At 46.5% G+C, this 20,109-nt stretch overlaps 1 protein-coding gene across 1 annotated transcript in view; it reads left to right on the top strand.

Moving 5' to 3' along the window:
• Positions 1-13,465, top strand: part of Pxylp1 (2-phosphoxylose phosphatase 1) — a 66,227-nt gene extending 52,762 nt beyond the window's left edge. Inside the window, exons 5-6 of the mRNA XM_031343795.1 lie at positions 7,693-7,832; positions 11,163-13,465. Coding sequence (XP_031199655.1) covers positions 7,693-7,832; positions 11,163-12,100 — 1,078 coding nt within the window. The 3' untranslated portion in view covers positions 12,101-13,465. The remainder of the gene's footprint in view (positions 1-7,692; positions 7,833-11,162) is intronic.
• Positions 13,466-20,109: the final 6,644 nt, after the last annotated feature.

Here is a 20,109-nt window from a genome sequence, read left to right as displayed (position 1 = left end):
CCCCCCCCAACCCATATGTGAGACACCCGGGTGGCTCTGTGACTGTCTAGGGAACTGACAATACCCACCTCTCATTGTAGAGGTGCGGGGACATACAGATAGGATATCAGAACAGGCAAGGGAAGTCTATAAAAGCCATCCCAGCTGGCATAGAGCCAGGGCAAGGATGGAAAGCAGGGAAGAGCAGCTCAGAGGAACCATTGCCCTCCACCTGGGACAGCCGGGAGTTGTGTTTAAAGCCTTGCTCTACTCTTGCCTACTAACCGTCCTGTGAACAGCCTGAGGACACGTGGGCCACTGGGCTTCTGTGCTAGGTGGGGGCAGCATGGCCGGGGGCTTTGTAGACTGTCACATGCTTCAGTTCCTTAGCTGTAGTTTCTTTCCTCTTGCATGGAGTTGCATTTCCACCAGGAAAATCCAACTAGTGCAGCTCAGACCCCCATACAGTCACGATGGGAGTCACTATGGCCGTTCCTGGAGAAGGAGCCTATTAGTCCGGGCCACCTGAGCTCCCTGAAGCTTATCTGCCATCCCCAGGCTTGACTGCTCCCAAGTCACCGAGCCCAACCCAGGGCCCATCCTGTGACAGTTTTTGGACTTGGTAGCTGCAGAATGAATCTGTAACCTCTGTGGGAATCACAGGACACATTGCCTGTTGTATGTTCCTGTCACCATGCTCCTGCCAATAGAGTTGAGCCTTGGCCATTGTATCCCTGAAGCCTTTTTGACCTGTTTGACACTGGGCAGATACCTTCCCCTCTCAGAGGCACCATACTCCATCCTGGAACAAGGGATGCCCTGCCTTCTCTATGTCATTCAACCTTATGTGTCTAAATAAAGGAGAGAACAAGTAAGTACATGGCCTGGTTCACACAGAAGATTCATCCACAGTGATGTGGCATCACCAACAGCAGCTTAGAGGCCACCATGCCTTGAATGTGCTTGGCCCAGGAGAGTGGCACTATTAGGAGGTGTGGCCTTGTTGGAGGAAGTATGTCACTGAGGGGTGAGCTTTGAAACCCTCCTCCTAGCTGCCTGGAATCCAGTCTCTTGTTTGCCTTCAGAACAAGATGCAGAGCTCTCAGCTTCTACAGCACCATGCCCACCTGGGCGTTGGCATGTTTCCCACCATGATAACCTACCGAACCTCTGAACCTGTAAGCCAGCCCCAATTAAATGGTGTCCTTTATAAGACTTGCCTTGGTCATGGTGTCTGTTCACAGCAATGGACACCCTAACTAAGACATTGCCCTAGGCACTTTCCCTGTGGCGGGTCATTGATGGAGCCAGTTCAGTCCTCGGGAGCTCTGCTCTAGCGGCCTCACTCTTTGTGTCTCTTCCTGTGCATTCTGCACTCGCAGGAGCTGCCCTTAGTCCTCTGTGGAAAGGACACAGTGCACATGTTTAACTGTAGCAGCCCTCTTCCTCCGTCTGAGTTTTCCTCCATTTCAGTTGCTTGTGGTATAGTGGTCTAGCCACATCGAGTGGAAAACTCCATTCACATGGTGGAGGTGTGTTGTGGAACCTGCTGTATGGTATCATCAGTCCTTATAATCTCTCACCATGCCTTAGAAATTAAACCTTACTGTGGGTATTGTTTGCATAGAGAAGAGCAGGGCAGATGCAGGGGCTCAGGCTGTCTCTGGCTCCAGCACTCACCTGCTACCCCAGATGAAAGGAGTCACTACTCAACATTGTTTAATTAAGTCCATCCTTAAACACAGTAAGGCTTGGCTTATCCCTGCAAACATGTACTTAGGGACGGAGTGAGCAGGCATGCAGAGTGTAGACCTCTCTGGGCCCCCACCTTGGCAGTGCCTGCTGCCTTCCCAGATGTTGTTTTTGCTCATACATTAGTAGTTTTGTGGTTTCCTGCTAGGCAGTAAGGCCTGGAAGGTACCCATTACTCTGGCCTACCATTGGGGATGTCTGATTCGCTGGTGGGAGCTAGGTGTGTCCATATATGTCTACTGCCTTAGAGTGCCTGTGCACAGTGCTGGGCCTGTTGTCTTTGTTGTGGAAGATGGCACTCCTTGATTGCTATGTGCTGTGTCAGGAAAGGTTCTGTTTCACCCTCCTAGTATTTCAGATAGTCAGTATTGAAGGTATTAACCATGTGAGTGCCATGGTTTTTTTAAAATTTATTTATTTATTTATCTATGTATGTATGTATGTATGTATGTTTGTGAGTACACTGTTGCTCAATTCAGACACACCAGAAGGGGGCATTGGATCCCATTACAGATGGATGCTGGGTTGAGCTTGGACCTCTAGAAGAGGCCATTTCCCTGAGGAAGAGAATGATGTGGTTTTTTTTTTCTTTTTTCTTTTTTTTTTTAGAATAAATCCTGCCTTTGTTTGTTTGTTTGTTTGTTTATTTAGTGTACATCAGTTCACTGTTGCTGTCTTCAGACACACCAGAAGAGGGCATGGGACTCCATTATAGATGGTTGTGAGCCACCGTGTGGTTGCTGGGAATTGAACTCAGGACCTCTGAAAGTGCTCTTAACCACGGAGCTATCTCTCCAACACCGAGTATGCTGTGTTTTTAAGTGACTTTTTTACATTCATAAAGATGAGTTTGCTTTTCTAAGAAGAAAAGCAGTCCTTTCAAACATTTACATAACAAATTTCAGAGTTATGCCCTTTTCCTGGGCCAGGTTGCATGGTAGCACACCAGCCGTCATATAAGTGCAGTGGAGGAGAAGTACTGTGAAGACCTAGGGAGAGAATGTTCTAGATGGATGGACCAGAAAAGTGCAGCGGGCCTGCAGAGCTGGACATGCATCAGTAACACTGGAACCAATCTGACTGGTAACAGGGTAAGCGGGGACCTGAGTCGTCACAGCAGGAGGGCTATCCTGTTCTCAGGGAGCCACCTATCTCTGGAGATCCAGGTCTTATGCTGGTGCTGGGTCAGTCACTCAAGTGGAAGCCAGCACAGGTGACTGCTTTAGCAGAGAAAGAAGAGAAGAAAAACTGGAGTGGAAGAGGCTTTGGTAGTGCACTTGGGACCTGAGCCAGCAACCCACAACTCACCTTATGAGACTGTCTTTGTTAGGGTTTTATTGCTGTGAAGAGACACCTCGGCCCACAGCAACTCTAAATAAGGAAAACATTTAATTAGGCCTGGCTTACCGTTAGGAGGTTTTTAGTCCATTGTCATCATGGCAGGAAGCATGGCAGTGTGCAGGCAGACATGGTGCTGGAGAAGGAGCCAGGAGTTCTACATCTGGTATCTCCAGGCAACGGGAAGAAAGAGTGAGTCACTAAGCCTGGCTTGAACTTCTGAAATCTTAAAGCCCACCTGCCAGTGACACATTTCCTCCAGCAAGCCATACCTACTCCAACAAAGCCACGCCTCCCAATTGTGTCACTCCCTATGGGCCATGGGGGCTGCTTTCATTCAAACCATCACAGGTAGGGAGGAAATAAGAAGGAAAGCCACTCTGAGAAAGAGATCAAAGGTGTGCAGGAGGAGTAAGGTAGCGGCCAGTGGGAAACTGCTCATTAGCAGTAAGACTCAGGCAGCCTGGGGTGCTCGACAACTTGGGGGTTTGTAATCTTACCTCCGTGGCTTGAGTGTAGCGCTAAAATGGGTCCTTCAGACTGCAACCCTACTGGGGAGCCTGGGTTTCGGCATGATGGAGGAAGGGTGATAAGGCAGAGACTTCTGGCAGCCACAGAGTGTACGAGAACAAGCTGGTGTGATAGTCATGCTGTTAGGTGGAAGTGATCTCAAAGCAATGCCTCATTCAGAGGCAGAGCCCATATCCTGAAAGCTGCCTCCCTCAGCCTTTACCTAAGGCCTCATCAACCCCTCTCCTCGCCCTTGGGTGTGCTACATCCAGCGTACTTTCCACACTTGAGCATGGCTTCTTCCCGTTTCCTGGTTCGATCATCACCTCTGTAAGATCTGCTCAGAACACTTCACTTAAAATGACAGGGTGCTCCTCCCTGACTCCACTCTCCTCTCCTGCCATCCTTTGCCATAGCATCTGTTATTCATTCTTTGTCTGTCTCTCCCTCTCTCCCTCCCCCTCCCCCCTTCTCTCTCCTCATATACAAGCACAACTACAGTGTTTCTTGTGCGGCGGCGTGTTTCCCCAGGCTGGGATGTGTGCTCCCTCCCTGAGTCAGAGATTTCTCTTACTTGTGTCCATTGCTGTTACCACCCAGGTACCCAGGACCCATGTTTGTTGTTAAATGAGAAATTGACAGAGGCTGAACTTTGAGAATGGCATCAGAGATGGAGGGGGTGACCTTGGCGAAGGTCAGGTGGGATGGGTGGACTGCATGACCGGCTGGGTGGGGTGAAAAAGCATGTTGCTGTTGGTGCTGTCCCTCCAGGAGCCAAGGGCATTAGAGAGGAGCTCTGATTTCAGCTCCATCGTGGCCTGTGAGCTATCTCCAGATACTCAAGGAAGAGTGTCTGCTGGGCAGAGGCTGTGCAGTTAGGCCTAGGGACATTGGCATGCTGGCTTATTTGAGCATCTTTAGCATGTGGCCAGCAGATCAGGCTAAAATGGTCTCAGGCTGGATGGGGGAAGCAGGCAGTTGGCCATATCAAGTTTCACAAAAAGGCCCAGAAAAGTACCCTGGGATTGTCTTTTTATAAGCTTGTTTTGTTGAAATTGGAAACAATCTATTCTTTACTTGGTTTAAGATTTTTAGATGTGGTATAAATTCCTTCTGGTTTCCAGCCAGGTGCTCTTTTAAGATTACATTTTCCGGCAATAGCGCTACTGTCCCCGCTCCATGTAGCTCTGCAGGACCCAGATCCCAGCTGAACAGTCTGTTTTCTCTTGAATGCGATTAGCCATGGGATTCTGCCTTGAGCGTTGTAGGATAAGTACATTGGAACAGAACATATAAAAATGTGTATACAAACTCCCAAGTAAACAACTTGAAGTAATGTTTTTTATTGTCTCAATTGTCAACAGGACATCAGATTCCCAAGGAGGTCACAGTCATATGAGTTATGCTGAGGAGAAAGACATCCTCAGGTAGTCAGGGCGAGTTCCGGCTTTGTAACAGAGCGACTCAAAGGCACCTTGCCCTAAGCAAGGAAGTTTACCTCCTTCTGTGTATGGGTAGATTCACACCACTCAGCTGATCTAACTATTCAGGGCAAGTGTCCTTCCGGGTTGTTGGCCTTCACTGCTCTCAAGCAATGTCTCCACAGCTGGCCTGGCATGCTGTTTTGCCCACACAGCTGCCAGAGAAAAGAACAGAGGAGGAAGGTGCCAAAACCTTGGAGTGGTATGTGTACTTCAGCAGTGGGTGCTAACCACACTGCCAAGTAGAAATAACAGAACGTGGCATACAACGGTACCCTCACCTATCACAGCCTTTGTTTTTAATATTCCCATTGAGATCAAAGTATTAAACTAACCGCTATGTTGACATAATATTGATTATTCTGGGTTAAGGGAGACAAGGGTGTGATGTTTTCACAGTACATCTAAGAATGGGACATGTCACAGTTGAATCCATTCCCACATGTTTTTGGAGCATCTACCAGGTATGCTCTGGGCTCCAGGGATGGAGGTAGGGATGAGCCCTGAGCGGTGGTCTCCAGGTCAGGCCTCAAGGACTCAGCTACCTACCCTCCTACTACGAAAAGATACAGCCACTAGTCCTGTAAATGTTTTTCTTACATGAATCTTCATATTTGTGTCCCTTGAAAAATGTCGTAATGAGGGGACTGGGGTGTGATTTGGTGGGAGAGTGTGTGAGACAGGCTCAGCATATCTAAGGCTTGGGTTTCTGTCTTAGTGCTGCAAAACAGAAGAAGGGAAAAGAGTTGTAATGAATATCATTAGATAGCGCAGCATCGTTAAACAGTCAGATGCCCCGAGAACCTGGAACATCTCAGCAAAACACATTCTGTAGTGAAATTCCATTTCTAAAATTGGCAGCCAAGCGTTTTCAGAGCCTCGGAAGTCGCCAACCGAAATAATGCCCCAGAACAGAAGATTTGAGTTGTGTGGATGGATAGCTAGTGTTGATGTGAATTCACATTGACAGCCGTGTTGTGGGTCTGGACATTTTATTTCCTAGTTGATAAACATTTATGTGCTCAGCCTCAGGCAGAATAAAATGTGCTCTGGTTTTTTTTCAAGAGAGATGATTCCCGGCAGCCATCCTGGGGGCTTTATTAGACTCTCTTGCATGTTTAGATTAGCAAACTCTAATTTTAAAACATTTTCTAAGATGGAATTTTTTTCAGCTTTCTGCTTGTGAGAGATGTAAATTCATTTTGGCATCAATTTTTAAAGCATTTGCAAAGTTTATTGGTCCTTCAGACAGCAGGGGTTTGCCGTTAGAACAATTTATCTGCTGCTCTCATGCCAAATTGCATGCAGTTTTCCTGCCAGTGGCTCTCTCTGTCCACTTTTGTTCGGCAGGAAACTGTAGACACACACACGTGGGCTTTTTGACTAGTCAGAGAAAAGGTGTATGTATCCGCAGGTCATTTAGTTACACAGAGAAAAGGTGTATTGCTCATAGGCCATCATCATCTAGGGAAACCATGCATTAGTGATAAAGTATGCTTGTCTCTGCCTTGTCTGCTCTGTGATCTCACAGCTCACAGCTTTTCTAGGTAATCATTGCTGCCTAGCATTAAGTGAGATATTTTATTTGCAAAATGCCCAGCAGCCTATACCGGACTGGAGAAATTTGGGGCATTGGTTATCTTATTCAGTTAATAGTTTTCCAAAGAGAGTTTGTTCCAGAGGTCAGATACAGTAAAGATGAGGCAGGTCTTCCATGAGGATATATAAAAAAGGATGGAGATGGGAAAGAATGGAGTGTTATACACTGGGAGAAAGGAAGATGGCTAGCTCAGTATGGCCAGAACACCATATCAGAAGGAAGGGGGGAGCTAGTCTCTGGAGGGTGCCTAAAGCAAAGTAACCAGCTGTGCACCCCCTCTCCAGAAGGTGGCGATGTGAATATGTGAGAGCAGATGTGGTTGACGTTGATTCCTTTGGCTGTGGAGTAAGGTGAGAAGGACAGGGTTAAGCTGAGGAAGGCCAGTAAGGGCCCCACAGCGATCCAGGCGAGGCCGTCTAAAGTCAGAACCTAGGGTGTAGCTGGAGAAGACATGAAGAAACAATGGGTTGAAGAATCGACAAGCCTGGCAGGTGACAAGTGTCAGGGTAGGAAAGGAAGAAATCAGGGCAGCTCCCTGCCTACCACAGGACCTGGAGGCCGCAGGATGTGGGACATGCTGGTGGAGGGCAAAGCCAAATCTCTGTGCGTTGTAGTTATCAGAGGCCGAGGACTTGGGCTGACCACCATTGTGTGTATAGGGATCTGAGGTCAAGTCAGAATGAAACTGTAACCTTGAAAATGTGTTTCCCTTTATTTTCATGCTGACGGGTATTCTACCTACGTGTATGTCCATACACCACAGAGACCAGAAGAGGGCATTGGCTCTCCTGAGGCTAGAGTCACAGATGATCGTGAGCTACCTATCGTAGGGTGCTGGGAATCAAACCCAGATCCTCTGGAAGAGCTGCCAGTACCGCTGAGCCATCCATCTGGCCCTGAAACTGGAACTTTAGAATTACTGAGCCCCGGAACCTGTTCTGAGGCAGTGGAGACTGTGAGATACACGGGTTGTGTGTGCTGATAGGTGACTGTTTCAGAGCGTTCTAACTACTGTTTCTGTTGTCCCTCTAGGAAGCCATATCACCCTAAACTGGAAGCTTTCATTAGTCATATGTTGAAAGGATCCGGAGCCTCTTTTGAAAGCCCCTTAAATTCCCTGCCTCTCTATCCTAACCATCCTCTGTGTGAGATGGGAGAGCTCACGCAGACAGGTAGGTACAACAGCTGGCTGGTCACTGGCTCTCCCACATGCCCCTCTGCTTGTATACATCAGGAGATGATAGATGGGTAAAGTCCTTTGGGATGCAGAGCACATGTGTTACCAGTTAGCTGTGTGGGTCCTGGCTGTACCCAGACAGAAATCATGAATTGGTGAGCTCTTTTAGCGCTGGTAGTACTGGGCCTGGAGTACCCAGAGTCCAGGGACTGGTATGCTAAACACAGATTTTTAATCTCGACACCTTAAAAATTAGGAATTTACTGTTCTGGGCTTAATGCTGATAATCCCAGCACTTGGCAGGCATTGTAGCCCCTGGCTTCTAGTGGCAATGAGTGGCAACAGCAGACAGAGCAAGCAGACAGTGAAAGCAGCTGTGAACAATGCCTTCTAGTGTTAAAACTCACAACCCACTTAGGGTGCATGGATTCCCGGCCCTAGAGTGAGTGTGTTACACTTTCCAGCAACCTGGGCCCACAATTTCTGTCCTGTGGCTCTGAAACTCTCTATTCGGCTCTCCACCCTCTCTTCTCTGCTCTCTGTTTCTTCAGCGGTTGTCTCCTTTACAGTTGCCACTGCCTGGGTGTCTGTGTTGCCACCTTGGCCACTGCCATTGCTCTATCTGCAGTGATAGAGTATCAGAGTAGACAGGGGATGCCCTTGAGGCCTTTCCTTGGCCCTTGCAATACAAAGGGGCAATGCAAGAGGACTGACTAGAAAAGCAAGCTGAGCATCCAGTAAAAGGGGTGTCTTAGTTAGGGTTTTACTGCTATGAACAGACACCATGACCAACGCAACTCTAATAAGGACATTTAATTGGGGCTGGTTTACAGGTTCAGAGGTTCAGTCTAGTATCATCAAGGTAGGACCATGGCAACATCCAGGCAGGCATGGTGCAGGAGGAGCTGAGAGTTCTACATCTTCATCTGAAGGCAGACAGGAGAAGACTGGCTTCCAGGAAGCTAAGTTAAGGGTATTTAAGCCCATTCCCACAGTGACACCCCTACTCCAAATAGTGCCACTCCCTGGGCCAAGCATATACAAACCAACACAGGGGGTGTGGCAAGCATGTTTGCTCTAGTTATAGCTGTTTCCCCACAAATAAAGGACTGCTTGAACCAGTCAGAGGCTTCTGGGCCACCAGGAAAAGCCCTCTGGCCTGAGAAAATGGCTGCAGGATTGGCTAGGGCTCACCAGGCTTGTCTCGTTTACAGTGTTGCCTTCTGAGGCCGCAGCAGACTGTCTCTGTCCTCAGCTGTGTTTTTAGTGGTCTCCTGAAGCTGCGGAAGTGTCCTTAGGGCGACTGCAAAGTGTCCAAACCAGCCAGGCTGCCATGAGGGCCATCTGGCCAGTCAGTAGGAAGGGGCTCTGGGCTGGCAGTTCCTTCCTCAGGCTGCCGGGCAGAGGAGAGCCTGTCAGACAGCCTGCTCTTGTCTTTTAGTCATTCTCAGAGAGCATTCAAAGAATGTTAAGAATTAACTTAATAATAAAGACTTAACAAAAATTCAACACAGAACTAACAATTAACAGCATTTAATGGTACTTAACAACATATACTAGTGTTTAAACCTCTACGTCAGTGCCCTAGGGAGAGGTTGTTCTTCTGATCTATCTCATATGGACTGGGACCCAGGGAACTCAAGAGACCCCAAGGTATCTATTTAAACATCTGCTTTCTTAACATTGAAAATAGCTTTATAGGCAAGATGGTTGTAGTGAGTAAAGTAGGTCTGCTGGCAAGCCTGGTGACTCGGGTTCAATCCCTGGGTACCACATGGTAGAAGGAAAGAACTAGCTCCTGCAAGCTGTCTTCTGATCTCTGTCTGCACGCTGCGATGCACATGTGCACTCAAGATATGTAAAAAGAAAATTAAACATCCTTTCTTGTTACAGAAGCATTGGCGTTCATGAGTATAAATTACAAAAGACAGTAAAAGGAGAAAGTCCTGCAGTTCCACTGCGGGGTAGATGAGGTTGCTGGGGCGATGGCTCAGTGGTTACGAGTGATGGCTCAGTGGTTAAGAGCACTGGCTGCTCTCGCAGAGGATCCAGGTTCCATTTGATTTCCAGCACCCACAAGTAGGCTCACAACTATCCATAACTCCAGTTCCAGGGATCTGACACCCTTTTCTGACTTCCTTGGACATCAGGCACACAACTGGCGCATATACATACATACGCACATACATACATACATACATACATACATACATACATACATACAGGCAAATGTTTTTCAAGAAATAGACTCTTGATGCTAACTTTTCTTTGTGTGCACACACTGTGGCATCCTAGTGAACCCTGGCTTCCATACTCCATTTCATGATGTGAGAATATATCAGGAGGTGGACAAGATAGCTCAGCAGGTGACGGTGCCCACCTCATTTGGGGGTAGAACTCTCCAAACCATTGGGACAGCTGAACATAAATGACTTAATTGGTCATACTGCCTGTGTGTAGTTCACATCCTCAGAGGATTCCCACCCATTACTGAGATGGCAGACCCTCATTTTCTGCAGGCTGGAGGGCAAGCCTGCTTTCTTCTTTCCGGTTGCCCTTACGGGTAAAGCTTTCTCATTTCCATAAAAAGCTCATTCGCTTTGTATGCTGGTGTGCAAAGCCCAGACAGTGTTAAAAGGAACGTAAAAGTCTCCTCCCACCTTCCTCTGCCTCGCTTCCATGCCCTCCATTCCGAAGCAGCTCTGAACACACATTCATACTTCTCCTTCTTTTTCACTTAAAGCGGACATGATAAATATACTGTCTCCTTTATGGTTCTTAAAATACTCTGGATATCTGAAATTGCAGAGGACAAGCTAGTTGGCTGAGCTTGGACTGCTCCTGCAGAGCCAGAGGGCCTGCCCCAGAGGTTAACAGGCGCCTGCAGTTAGGCATTCTAATGCAAACAGCACCACAGAGGGAAGGAACATCCCAACTGCAGGGAGACCAGGCAGAAAGCACATAATGGCAGGTAAGGCAGATTTCAGGTCACCATCCCTGCCTGAGGATGCTGTGTCCCTGGGCAGTACACCTGTCCTTAGGTACTTGCTAATGACAGTCTAGATGCGGGATTCCTAGTCTCTGCTGGCCCCAGGTAAATGGAGAGTCCAGTGGAGAGAGGCTTGTGAAAAAGGCTTTCCTCCACATCCCGTCCTCACACTAGCTGACACAAACCTGTTCTCACAACTTCTCCTTCATGTTGGGAAACAGGCCTCATCCCACTAACTTCAACTGGATTTGAACATGCCAGAGACAGGCGCTGGTCGTTCATGGCCTTTTTGCTAAACTTGCAGTAAGAAAGTCTCTGTGTCCTCTGGTGTTGCAGGAGTCGTGCAGCATCTGCTGAATGGCCAGCTGCTGAGGGACATCTATCTGAGGAAACACAAACTTCTGCCAAACAACTGGTCCTCGGACCAGCTTTACCTAGAGACCACGGGGAAGAGCCGCACCCTGCAGAGCGGGCTAGCCCTGCTCTATGGCTTCCTCCCCGATTTTGACTGGAAGAAGGTTTACTTCAAGCACCAGCCAAGTGCCCTGTTCTGCTCTGGAAGCTGCTACTGCCCGCTGAGAAACCAGTATCTGGAGAAGGAACAGCGCCGCCAGTACCTGCTTCGTCTGAAGAACAGCGACCTAGAGAGGACCTACGGGGAGATGGCCAAGATTGTGGACATCCCTACGAAGCAGCTCCGGGCGGCCAACCCCATCGACTCCATGCTCTGCCACTTCTGCCACAATGTCAGCTTCCCTTGCAGCAGAAGCGGCTGCCTTGGCATGGAGCACTTCAAGGTGATCAAGACGCACCAGATAGAAGATGAGCGGGAGAGGCACGAGAAGCTCCTGTACTTTGGGTATTCCCTCCTCGGGGCCCACCCCATCCTGAATCAGACGGTTACCCGGATGCAGCGTGCTGCCTCGGGCTGGAGGGACGAGCTGTTCACCCTCTACTCTGCTCACGATGTCACCCTGTCACCCATCCTCAGTGCCTTGGGTCTTTTGGAAGCCAGGTTCCCAAGGTTTGCTGCCAGGCTGGTCTTTGAGCTCTGGCAAGACCGTCAAAAGCCCAGTGAACATTCCGTCCGGATTCTTTATAACGGGGCTGACGTCACCTTCCACACCTCCTTCTGCCATGACTTCCACAAGCGCTCTCCCAAGCCCATGTGTCCTCTTGAGAACTTGGTCCGCTTTGTCAAAAGGGATATGTTTGTGGCCCTGGATGGCAGTAGTACTAACTATTACGATGCGTGTCATGGGGAAGGGGCCTAAGAGGCGCTCAGCACAGCTGCGTTTTACTGCTGGTTCTGTCTGTTACTAAGACGTCAAGGTATGGAGCTCTAGTGGATGCAGATTAGGTGGGGTCTTCATGCTCCTGGGTTGAAACAGACAGGAAGCACATAACAGTATGTTACTTGGTACAAAATAGCCGGTTCACAGAGGGAAGAAGGTTTGTTTTCACGGCCCTGTGCAGCTTAGAACACCAGCATAAGGCTCAGTATTCGCAGCTGCTAAGCCAACCTTGTATAACTTTTGGCCTTGCCATGGAGCCAGCAAACCTCTGCCAAAAATCTTCTTAATCTTTGACATTTACCTTAACCTTGTTGAGTGGAAATTTTCCCAGAGTGAGGAGTTCAAAGTATGCTCGGCAGCCTTTTTTTTTTTTCTGGAGGGACCAGAAGGTCAGTATCTTAGACTCTGTAGACCTAAAGGTCACAGAGAATCTCTGTCCTATCCTCTCAGTTGTGCTCTGGTGACATGGCAATGCATAAACGGGGATGCATGACCGTGTTCCACAGGCCAAACAGCATGGGTGGCAGGCAGCTGGGGCTCCCGGGCTGGGTTTGCTGGCTCACATTTGAAAGCAGCCTGCACTGCTGTACTTCCAGCCCTTTGAGAGCCAACCGACCACTGTTCAACAGGTCCTTTGGTAACGTCTGCTAGAAGCACAGTATTGGGTCTATATCTGGCGTGGTAACGAGCCCAGGGCAGTGAACACCGGGTCAGAAAGCACGTAGGAAATGACTACGGTACTTGATGCTCGTGAGGATCGTGGCACAAAATAGCTTTAAGTGTGTTTTAGATATTTGTCTGCTGTAGTCTATTGGCTGCATATGCTGGAAATTTTGTATTCCATTTAGTATTTTTATAGTCTAGGAAAATATTTTCTGAGACCAGTTTTAGATGTGTTTGGATTCCTATAGAAAAATTCGATTTTACTGCACCTGTTTGGTGGTTGGAAGGAGGCCAAAAGCTCAATTCAGACACTCTTGGTTTCCCCCTCCAAAAATAAATAACTAATGATTCATTCCCTTTGACAAGCTGTAGAATTGGGTTCATTTTTAAGCCATTTTCATCAATTTCAAATGCCAAATTCCAATTGATTTTTAAAGAGGTTTCTAGAAAAAACAAACTTTGTTACTCCATAGTTAAATAATCTTTCTAAAGTGTTTTCTATATTAGGCGTGATTACAGCTAACGCCGTGGTTCCTCCCTTAATGGTGCTAGTTCGTTCCGAAGACATGGCCATGCAGGTGGAATTCTTCAGCTTCAGCATTCCAGCCTTTCTCTTCCTTTGTGTCTGGTGTTGCATTCGAACATGTTTTGTTTTTAGAAATAAAAATTTTTGAATTCCTAGCCTGTACAACTCATGGTGTCTATCTGTCCGTCCCTTGGGTTCTTTACAAGGGAGAAGTTGTGTTTTAGAATTTCACTTTAACTGCTTGATGTAGCACTGGAGAGTGTACACTTCGCTCTCTTTCTCTCTCTCTCTCTCTCTCACTCTCTCTCTCTCTCCCTCCCTCCCTCCCTTCCCACCTCCCAACTCCCCCCAACCCCGTCATATAAAGCCTATTCGGGTTACTTTCTCCTACTCACAAGCTGTCAGATTTAGAACTACTAAACACAGCTTGAAGATTTAAAAATAAAAAAGAGGGAATTTTAAAAACACCAGCTCGTGATGCCTATTGTAAGAGTAAGTATTTTGGACAAGAGCCAATATCAAAGTTTATAGAAGACAGGCTTACCTCCTGAGACACCGGCAGTGCGAAGGGCAGAGTTCTGAAAGCCTTCACTGCACAGCAGATTAATTTTAATACAAAATATGAAGCTGACCATATTCATGTGTACTCCCAGACCTTGGGAATCTTGGAATTGATAATGGCATCAGTTATGACTGGTCTGGGAGTGTACATATATGTAGTTAGCTTCATGTTTTTATATTAAAATGAGTACACGCTAGAAAATAATCCCAAGCGACAGCTTCCAAAGTGAAGTTCAGCCTTATCGAGAAGAAGCAATGTGAATTTCGGCCTCAGCCTCAGTTTTTCCAGCTCTCTCCACACACTTGAGATGGCGGATGTGGATGGCCTTTTCCACCACACAAAGGGAGCAATCGATTGTGCAGCTGGGTGCCTTTCAGTTTGGTCCTGAGATGTGTATGTACCTATGGTGTCATATCCCTCAGGTTGAACGCCCCAAGCTGTCACACACAACTGCACTTCAGTTGGCAGGTTTCCTGGGCCTCTGACCGACTGGCCATGAATTTAGGTCTACCCGCCCCCTCCCATGGGCGTAATTTGCTTGACTCATCACAGAGCTTCAGGGAAACACCAGTTCATCACAAGGGATGTTACAGGGGAAGAGGAGCATGTGGTATGGGGGAGGGGTACAGAGCTTCCAATACTGTCTTGCTGAGCCACGGTCCATTAATTTCCTGTATCTAGCTGCCCAGCTCTACAAACTCTGTCCGTTAGGTTTTTATGAAGATTTCATCACATAGACGTAATTGATTATGTCTTTGGACACTAGTGATCAATATGACTATGACATCCCTCCCATCTCTGAAGCTTGAGGGGTAGGGCTGAAAGTTCCACCCTCTGAGCGTGTCTTGGTCTGTCCACCAAACAGCCCTCATCTTGGAGCTATCTAGAGACCGCCTGCATCAGGATACTCATAGCATGCAAAAGAAATGACTTTAGAAATCCTAAGGATTTTATTGAAAAATGAGCCAACATCAGATATGTCACGATATACATCCTATGGAGGCAGTACTGTGAACTATTACAAACATTGCTCTGAAATTTTCTATGGGGATGTCCGAATATGGATAACTTAAAAACAGGAACAAGATCATTCTAGATCTATTTTTTTCCAGACCTTGATTTTAAAGGTATTTTTTTTAGGGGGCTGGGAAGATGGCTCAGTGGTTAAAAGCACTTGATGCTCTTCCAGAGGACCTGGGTTCAATTCCAAGTACTTATAGAGAGGTACTTGGTCTTATGGTGGGTGTTCACAGCTCTGGTTTGGGGGCTCCCACACTCTGTGGGTACTAGATGGTAAACATACGTTCATCCTAGCAAAACACAAAAATAAAACTGAATAATAAATTTTGTTATTTTTTTTTTTTTGAAACAAGGTTTCTCTGTGTTTCTGGAACATGATCTGTAAACCAAGCTGGCCTCAAACTGAAATTCACCCACCTTTGCCTCCTGAGTACTAGAAATTTTTTTAAAGAATGTATTTTTATTAAATTGCTTCCTTTAGCACCAACTTAGAAGTTCTTCTCATTAACTTCTTCAGCAGTATGTCTTGGAGATATTTCCATCTTGAGATGTGTAGATAGAGACAGACAGCTCATTTTATAACATATAGATTAGACTAGTATATTTTATATAGAAACAACATAAAAATTAAATTTAATAGAACATATTCTTTTTTAAAACACATTTTTTCTTTTTATGTGTGATGTGTATATGTGTGCACATGTGTACGTTTGTGTCAGTACAGGTCCAGTACAGGTGTTATGACAGACCCTTTTTAGCTGTTTTAAAAACATTTTTTAGGGCTGGAGAGATAACTCAGTGGTTAACACAGACTGCTCTTCCAGAGGTCCTGAGTTCAATCCCCAGCAACCACATGGTGGCTCACAACCATCTGTAATGGGATCAGATGCCCTCTTCTGGTGTGTCTGAAGACATCGACAGTGTACTCATATACATAAAATAAATAATTCAAGAAAAATAAATAAAACCATTTTTACTCTTTGAGAATTTCATATAAAATATTTTTACCATATGCAGCCCCATCCTCCAACTTATCCAGATTCATTTCCACCTCCCTACCTACTCAACTTCAACTTCATGCCCCCCCACACGCACACACCCCTACTCCCCTGGATCCCCTTTCTCTGCTCCTTCCCTCTCCTTTCTTGCTGTGCTGGAGCTGCAAGTGGCCATTGCCACACTGGGCTGCACACTCTTTGTCAAGCTTCGTTTTGAACAAACTTCAGAACTCAATTATATGCTATTAGAACTGGAGTTTATTTGTTTTAGTGCCAGGAATTGAACCTAGACCCTCATACATGCTAAGTAAGCACTCTACCACTGAGCTATATTCTTGTTTTGTTTTGTTTTGTTTTGTTTTTTCGAGACAGGGTTTCTCTGTATAGCCCTGGCTGTCCTGGAACTCACTCTGTAGACCAGGCTGGCCTTGAACTCAGAAATCCTCCTGCCTCCCAAGTGCTGGGATTAAAGGCGTGCACCATCACTGCCCAGCCCTTTTCCTCTTTTAAGAGAGGTTCTCAGTAACTTGTCCAGGTGACCGTAGCCTCCTATCAGACCTTAATCTAAGGTCCTCCTGCCTCAGCCTCCTGTACAGGCCTGTGCTAATAATTAGCAATAATAAATGGTCTACCAAGAAAACTACTAAACACCTAATTGGGGGTCTTCATAGGCTCAGCAGAATTAGACTTGGAGAAGACTTAGGTAAGTCCCTTTTCCAGAACCCAAGAACTGGTGCAGGAAAGGTGGAGATACACACTTCTCTGAATCTTCAGAAACCCCTGAGACAGCTTCAGCATCCCAGGCTAGGTGGGTCGCCCTGGTGTGTTAGGCAGAATGTAACTGCAGGTACACAGTGTAGAGTCTGGGCTTCAGTCATGGCTAGTGAAATACCAGCCCTGATCCCCATGGCTCAGGATTTCCAAACTGAATATTATTAGGACTGTAGCCCTGTGTTCATACCTATCAGGAACTAGCTTAGTGACAAGAATCCGTTCACGAGGAAACAGTGGGGTGCATAGGCATGATCAGGCCCTCCTGGCTGCTGAGGCCTGGCTAACAGCTGGGACAGATGAGTGTTAGTGAGGAAAGGGTCACCAAGAGGAGCGGAATTCCTCAGGGCTTGCAGTGCCCTCAGCAGAAGGATATACCCTTGGGGCTGACTTCAGATGTGTCAGATGAGTGAGAGTTCTGCCTCCCTACGTCGGCTCCATGAGTCTTCCAAGAGAGGAGCATGCTTTTCTAAATAGTCTGTCCTGAGTCCAACCTAGGTTGGCACAAGGGCTCTGGCCACAATGTACCCAGGAAGATGCCGAGATGCCTTGGTAAGGGGTTTCCCTGTGGCCTCTGCAGCAGTCCTACCAGATGTTATGTTTGGAGAAGGATGTCAGTAAATTAATTAAACAATGGAGTCGCAGCAGTTCCAAATTTAAATCTAACTGGTTAGGGACTGTTCCAGCCATCCTGGCTTATTTTTCCTTAAAGAAAACAATGTAACTTCTTTGTAGTGAGCGATAGTGTGTTCAACCACTAGGGGGCAGCATCAAATAAGCTATTGGTTTTTAGGGTTGGGTTTGCCTTATAGAAAAGTAGGTTAGCTTGTGTTAAGAAAGGACAGTCTAGAGACTGCCGCACCTGGGAATCCTTTCCATATTCAATCACCAAACCCAGACACTATTGTGAATGCCACCAAATGCTGGCTGACAGGAGCCTGATAAGCTGTCTCCTGAGAGGCTCTGCCAGTGCCCGACTAATACAGAAGTAGAGGCTCACAGTCATCTATTGGACTAAGCTCAGGGTCCCCAATGAAGGAGCTACTGAAAGAATTCAAGGATCTGAAGGGGTTTACAGTCTCTTAGGATGAACAACAATATGAACTAACTAGTACCCTCAGAGCTCCCAGGGACTAAACCACCAACCAAAGTGTACACGTGGTGGGACTCATGGCTCCAGCTGCATATGTATCAGAGGACTGCCTTGTCAGTCATGGATGGGAGGAGAGGCCCTTGATCCTATGAAGGTTCTATGCCCCAGTGTAGGGGAATGCCAGGGCCAGGAATCGGAAGAGGGTGGGTTGGTGAGCAGGGAGAGGGGGAGGGAACAGGTTTTTTTCCGGAAGGGAAACTGGGAAAGGGAATATCATTCAAAATGTAAATAAAGAAAACATCTAATAAAAAAAAGTTGAAAGATAAATAATAGCACAAAGAACTCCTGTACAACTTTATCAAGAAGGAGGAGGAGGAGGAGGAGGAGAAGAGGAAGAAGAAGTTGACTAACTGTCCTTGTTTGCCTGTCATGGAGGAGTTTCCACAAGCCAGCCTTTCAATGCTAACAACTGGGAAAGCCTAAGGCAAAGTAGAACAAGCCAGTGACTCTGGAGGTACACATTAAAACAAATGTATTATATCATTCCCAGTGACTCTGGAGGTACACATGAAAACAAATGTATTATATCATTCCCAGTGACTCTGAAGGTACACATGAAAACAAATGTATTATATCATTCCCAGTGACTCTGAAGGTACACATGAAAACAAATGTATTATATCATTCACATTTTATAGAAAAGTTTGACTGGATGACTCACAGAGCTAGCTGGTGTGGAGCAGAATTGGGTTGAAGGACCATGTTTTGTTTGCTTGTTTTTGTGTTTCAAGACAAGGTTTCTCTGTATAGTCCTTGCTATCCTGCAACTCACTCTGTAGACCAAACTGGCTTCAAACTCAGAGATCCACCTGCCTCTGCTGGGGTTAAAAGTGTGCACCACTGCCTGGCTTAGGACCATGTTCTTAAGCAGGATACCTCATAACACCCCTCTGAACAATTTGGGTCACTGTTAGGTTACATGCAAACCAAACCTGATGACCATGGCTTTAGCAGATAAAGCTGTGTATCATCTCAAATGGGTCCAGCATGCTATTAGCATCCCAGATGCCTACTGACGTCACATGGGCAGAACAGGGCCTCCTTGATTCTAAGAAAGCAGGGACTTTATTAGGTGCGTTGCTGTTCCAAACAAAGCCGATTTCTAAACAAATTAATTACTTTTCTATAGTTGTGATCAAGGTAATTTACACAAGGAAGGGTCAAAGTAACCCAGTCTTTGGATTGTTCGATTCTGTATATAATACACCCTGAAAATTCCACCAGAAAACTCCTAGACCTGACAACCACTTTCATCAAAGCAGTGAGATACAAAACTAACATACACACACACACACACACACACACACACAAATCAGTAATTTTTCTATTTACCAGTGACAAACACACAAAAAAGAAAGATCAAAGAAACAATTCCATTGACCATAGCTTAAAAATAATAAAATTGGCGAAAACCTAGACAAGGAGTCGAAGGGCTTCTGCAATGAGAACTTTAAGACAAGGAAGAAGTTGAGGAAGATGTTTGAAGACAGAAAGATGCTCATGGATTGAAAGACTCAATACTGTGAAAGGGCCGTCCAACCGAAAGCAGTTTGGAGGCTCATTGCAATCTCAGTGAAAACACAAGTCTTCACAGAAATAGAATGAGCAACCCTAAAACTCACATGGAAGCACAAGGAGCCAGAGCGATCCTGATCAAAAGGAAGGATTTCCTGTTGTAATGGAGGCATTACAATACCTGCCCTCAAGTTACACTCCAGAGTCATAGTGATAAAAACAAACAAACAAACAAACAAACAAAAACAAAAACAAACAAACAAAAAACAACCAGGCACTGGCTCAAAACTAGATAGCCAGGCCAATGGGAAATAACAAATGAGCCAGATGTGAGCCTATAAAGTTATGGCTGCATGAAAGGAAGACAGTATCTACACTAAATGGAGTCGGGAAAACTGGATATCCACATGCAGAAGGATGAGACTCGACCCTTAGCTCTTACCCTGCACACAAATCAGCTCCAAACGGAAAAAAACTAGCAGTAGAAAAGGGGTGGAGCATGCTAAAGGGAGTAAGTGGGACTCTGAATGATAAGGTCGTATGCCCAGCACTGACGAACGAGACCTCGTGAAACTAAAAAGCTTGTGTACCACAAAGGAAAGAATCAACCAAGCGAGGAGGCAGTCTGCGGAATGGCAGGAAACCTTTGCCGGCGACACATCCAGTGCAGGATTAATATGAAGAACACCAAAAGAACTCAATGAACTAAACACCAAGAGAACAAACAACCTGGGTGGAGCATTGGTGGCGCACACCTTTGACCCCAGCAGGCAGAGACAG

The sequence above is a fragment of the Mastomys coucha genome, unplaced genomic scaffold (assembly GCF_008632895.1).
Source record: "Mastomys coucha isolate ucsf_1 unplaced genomic scaffold, UCSF_Mcou_1 pScaffold23, whole genome shotgun sequence".
NCBI classification, from domain to species: Eukaryota; Metazoa; Chordata; class Mammalia; order Rodentia; family Muridae; genus Mastomys; species Mastomys coucha.
The sequence above is the reverse complement of the archived record's forward strand: the minus strand, read 5'-3'. Positions and strand labels throughout refer to the sequence as shown.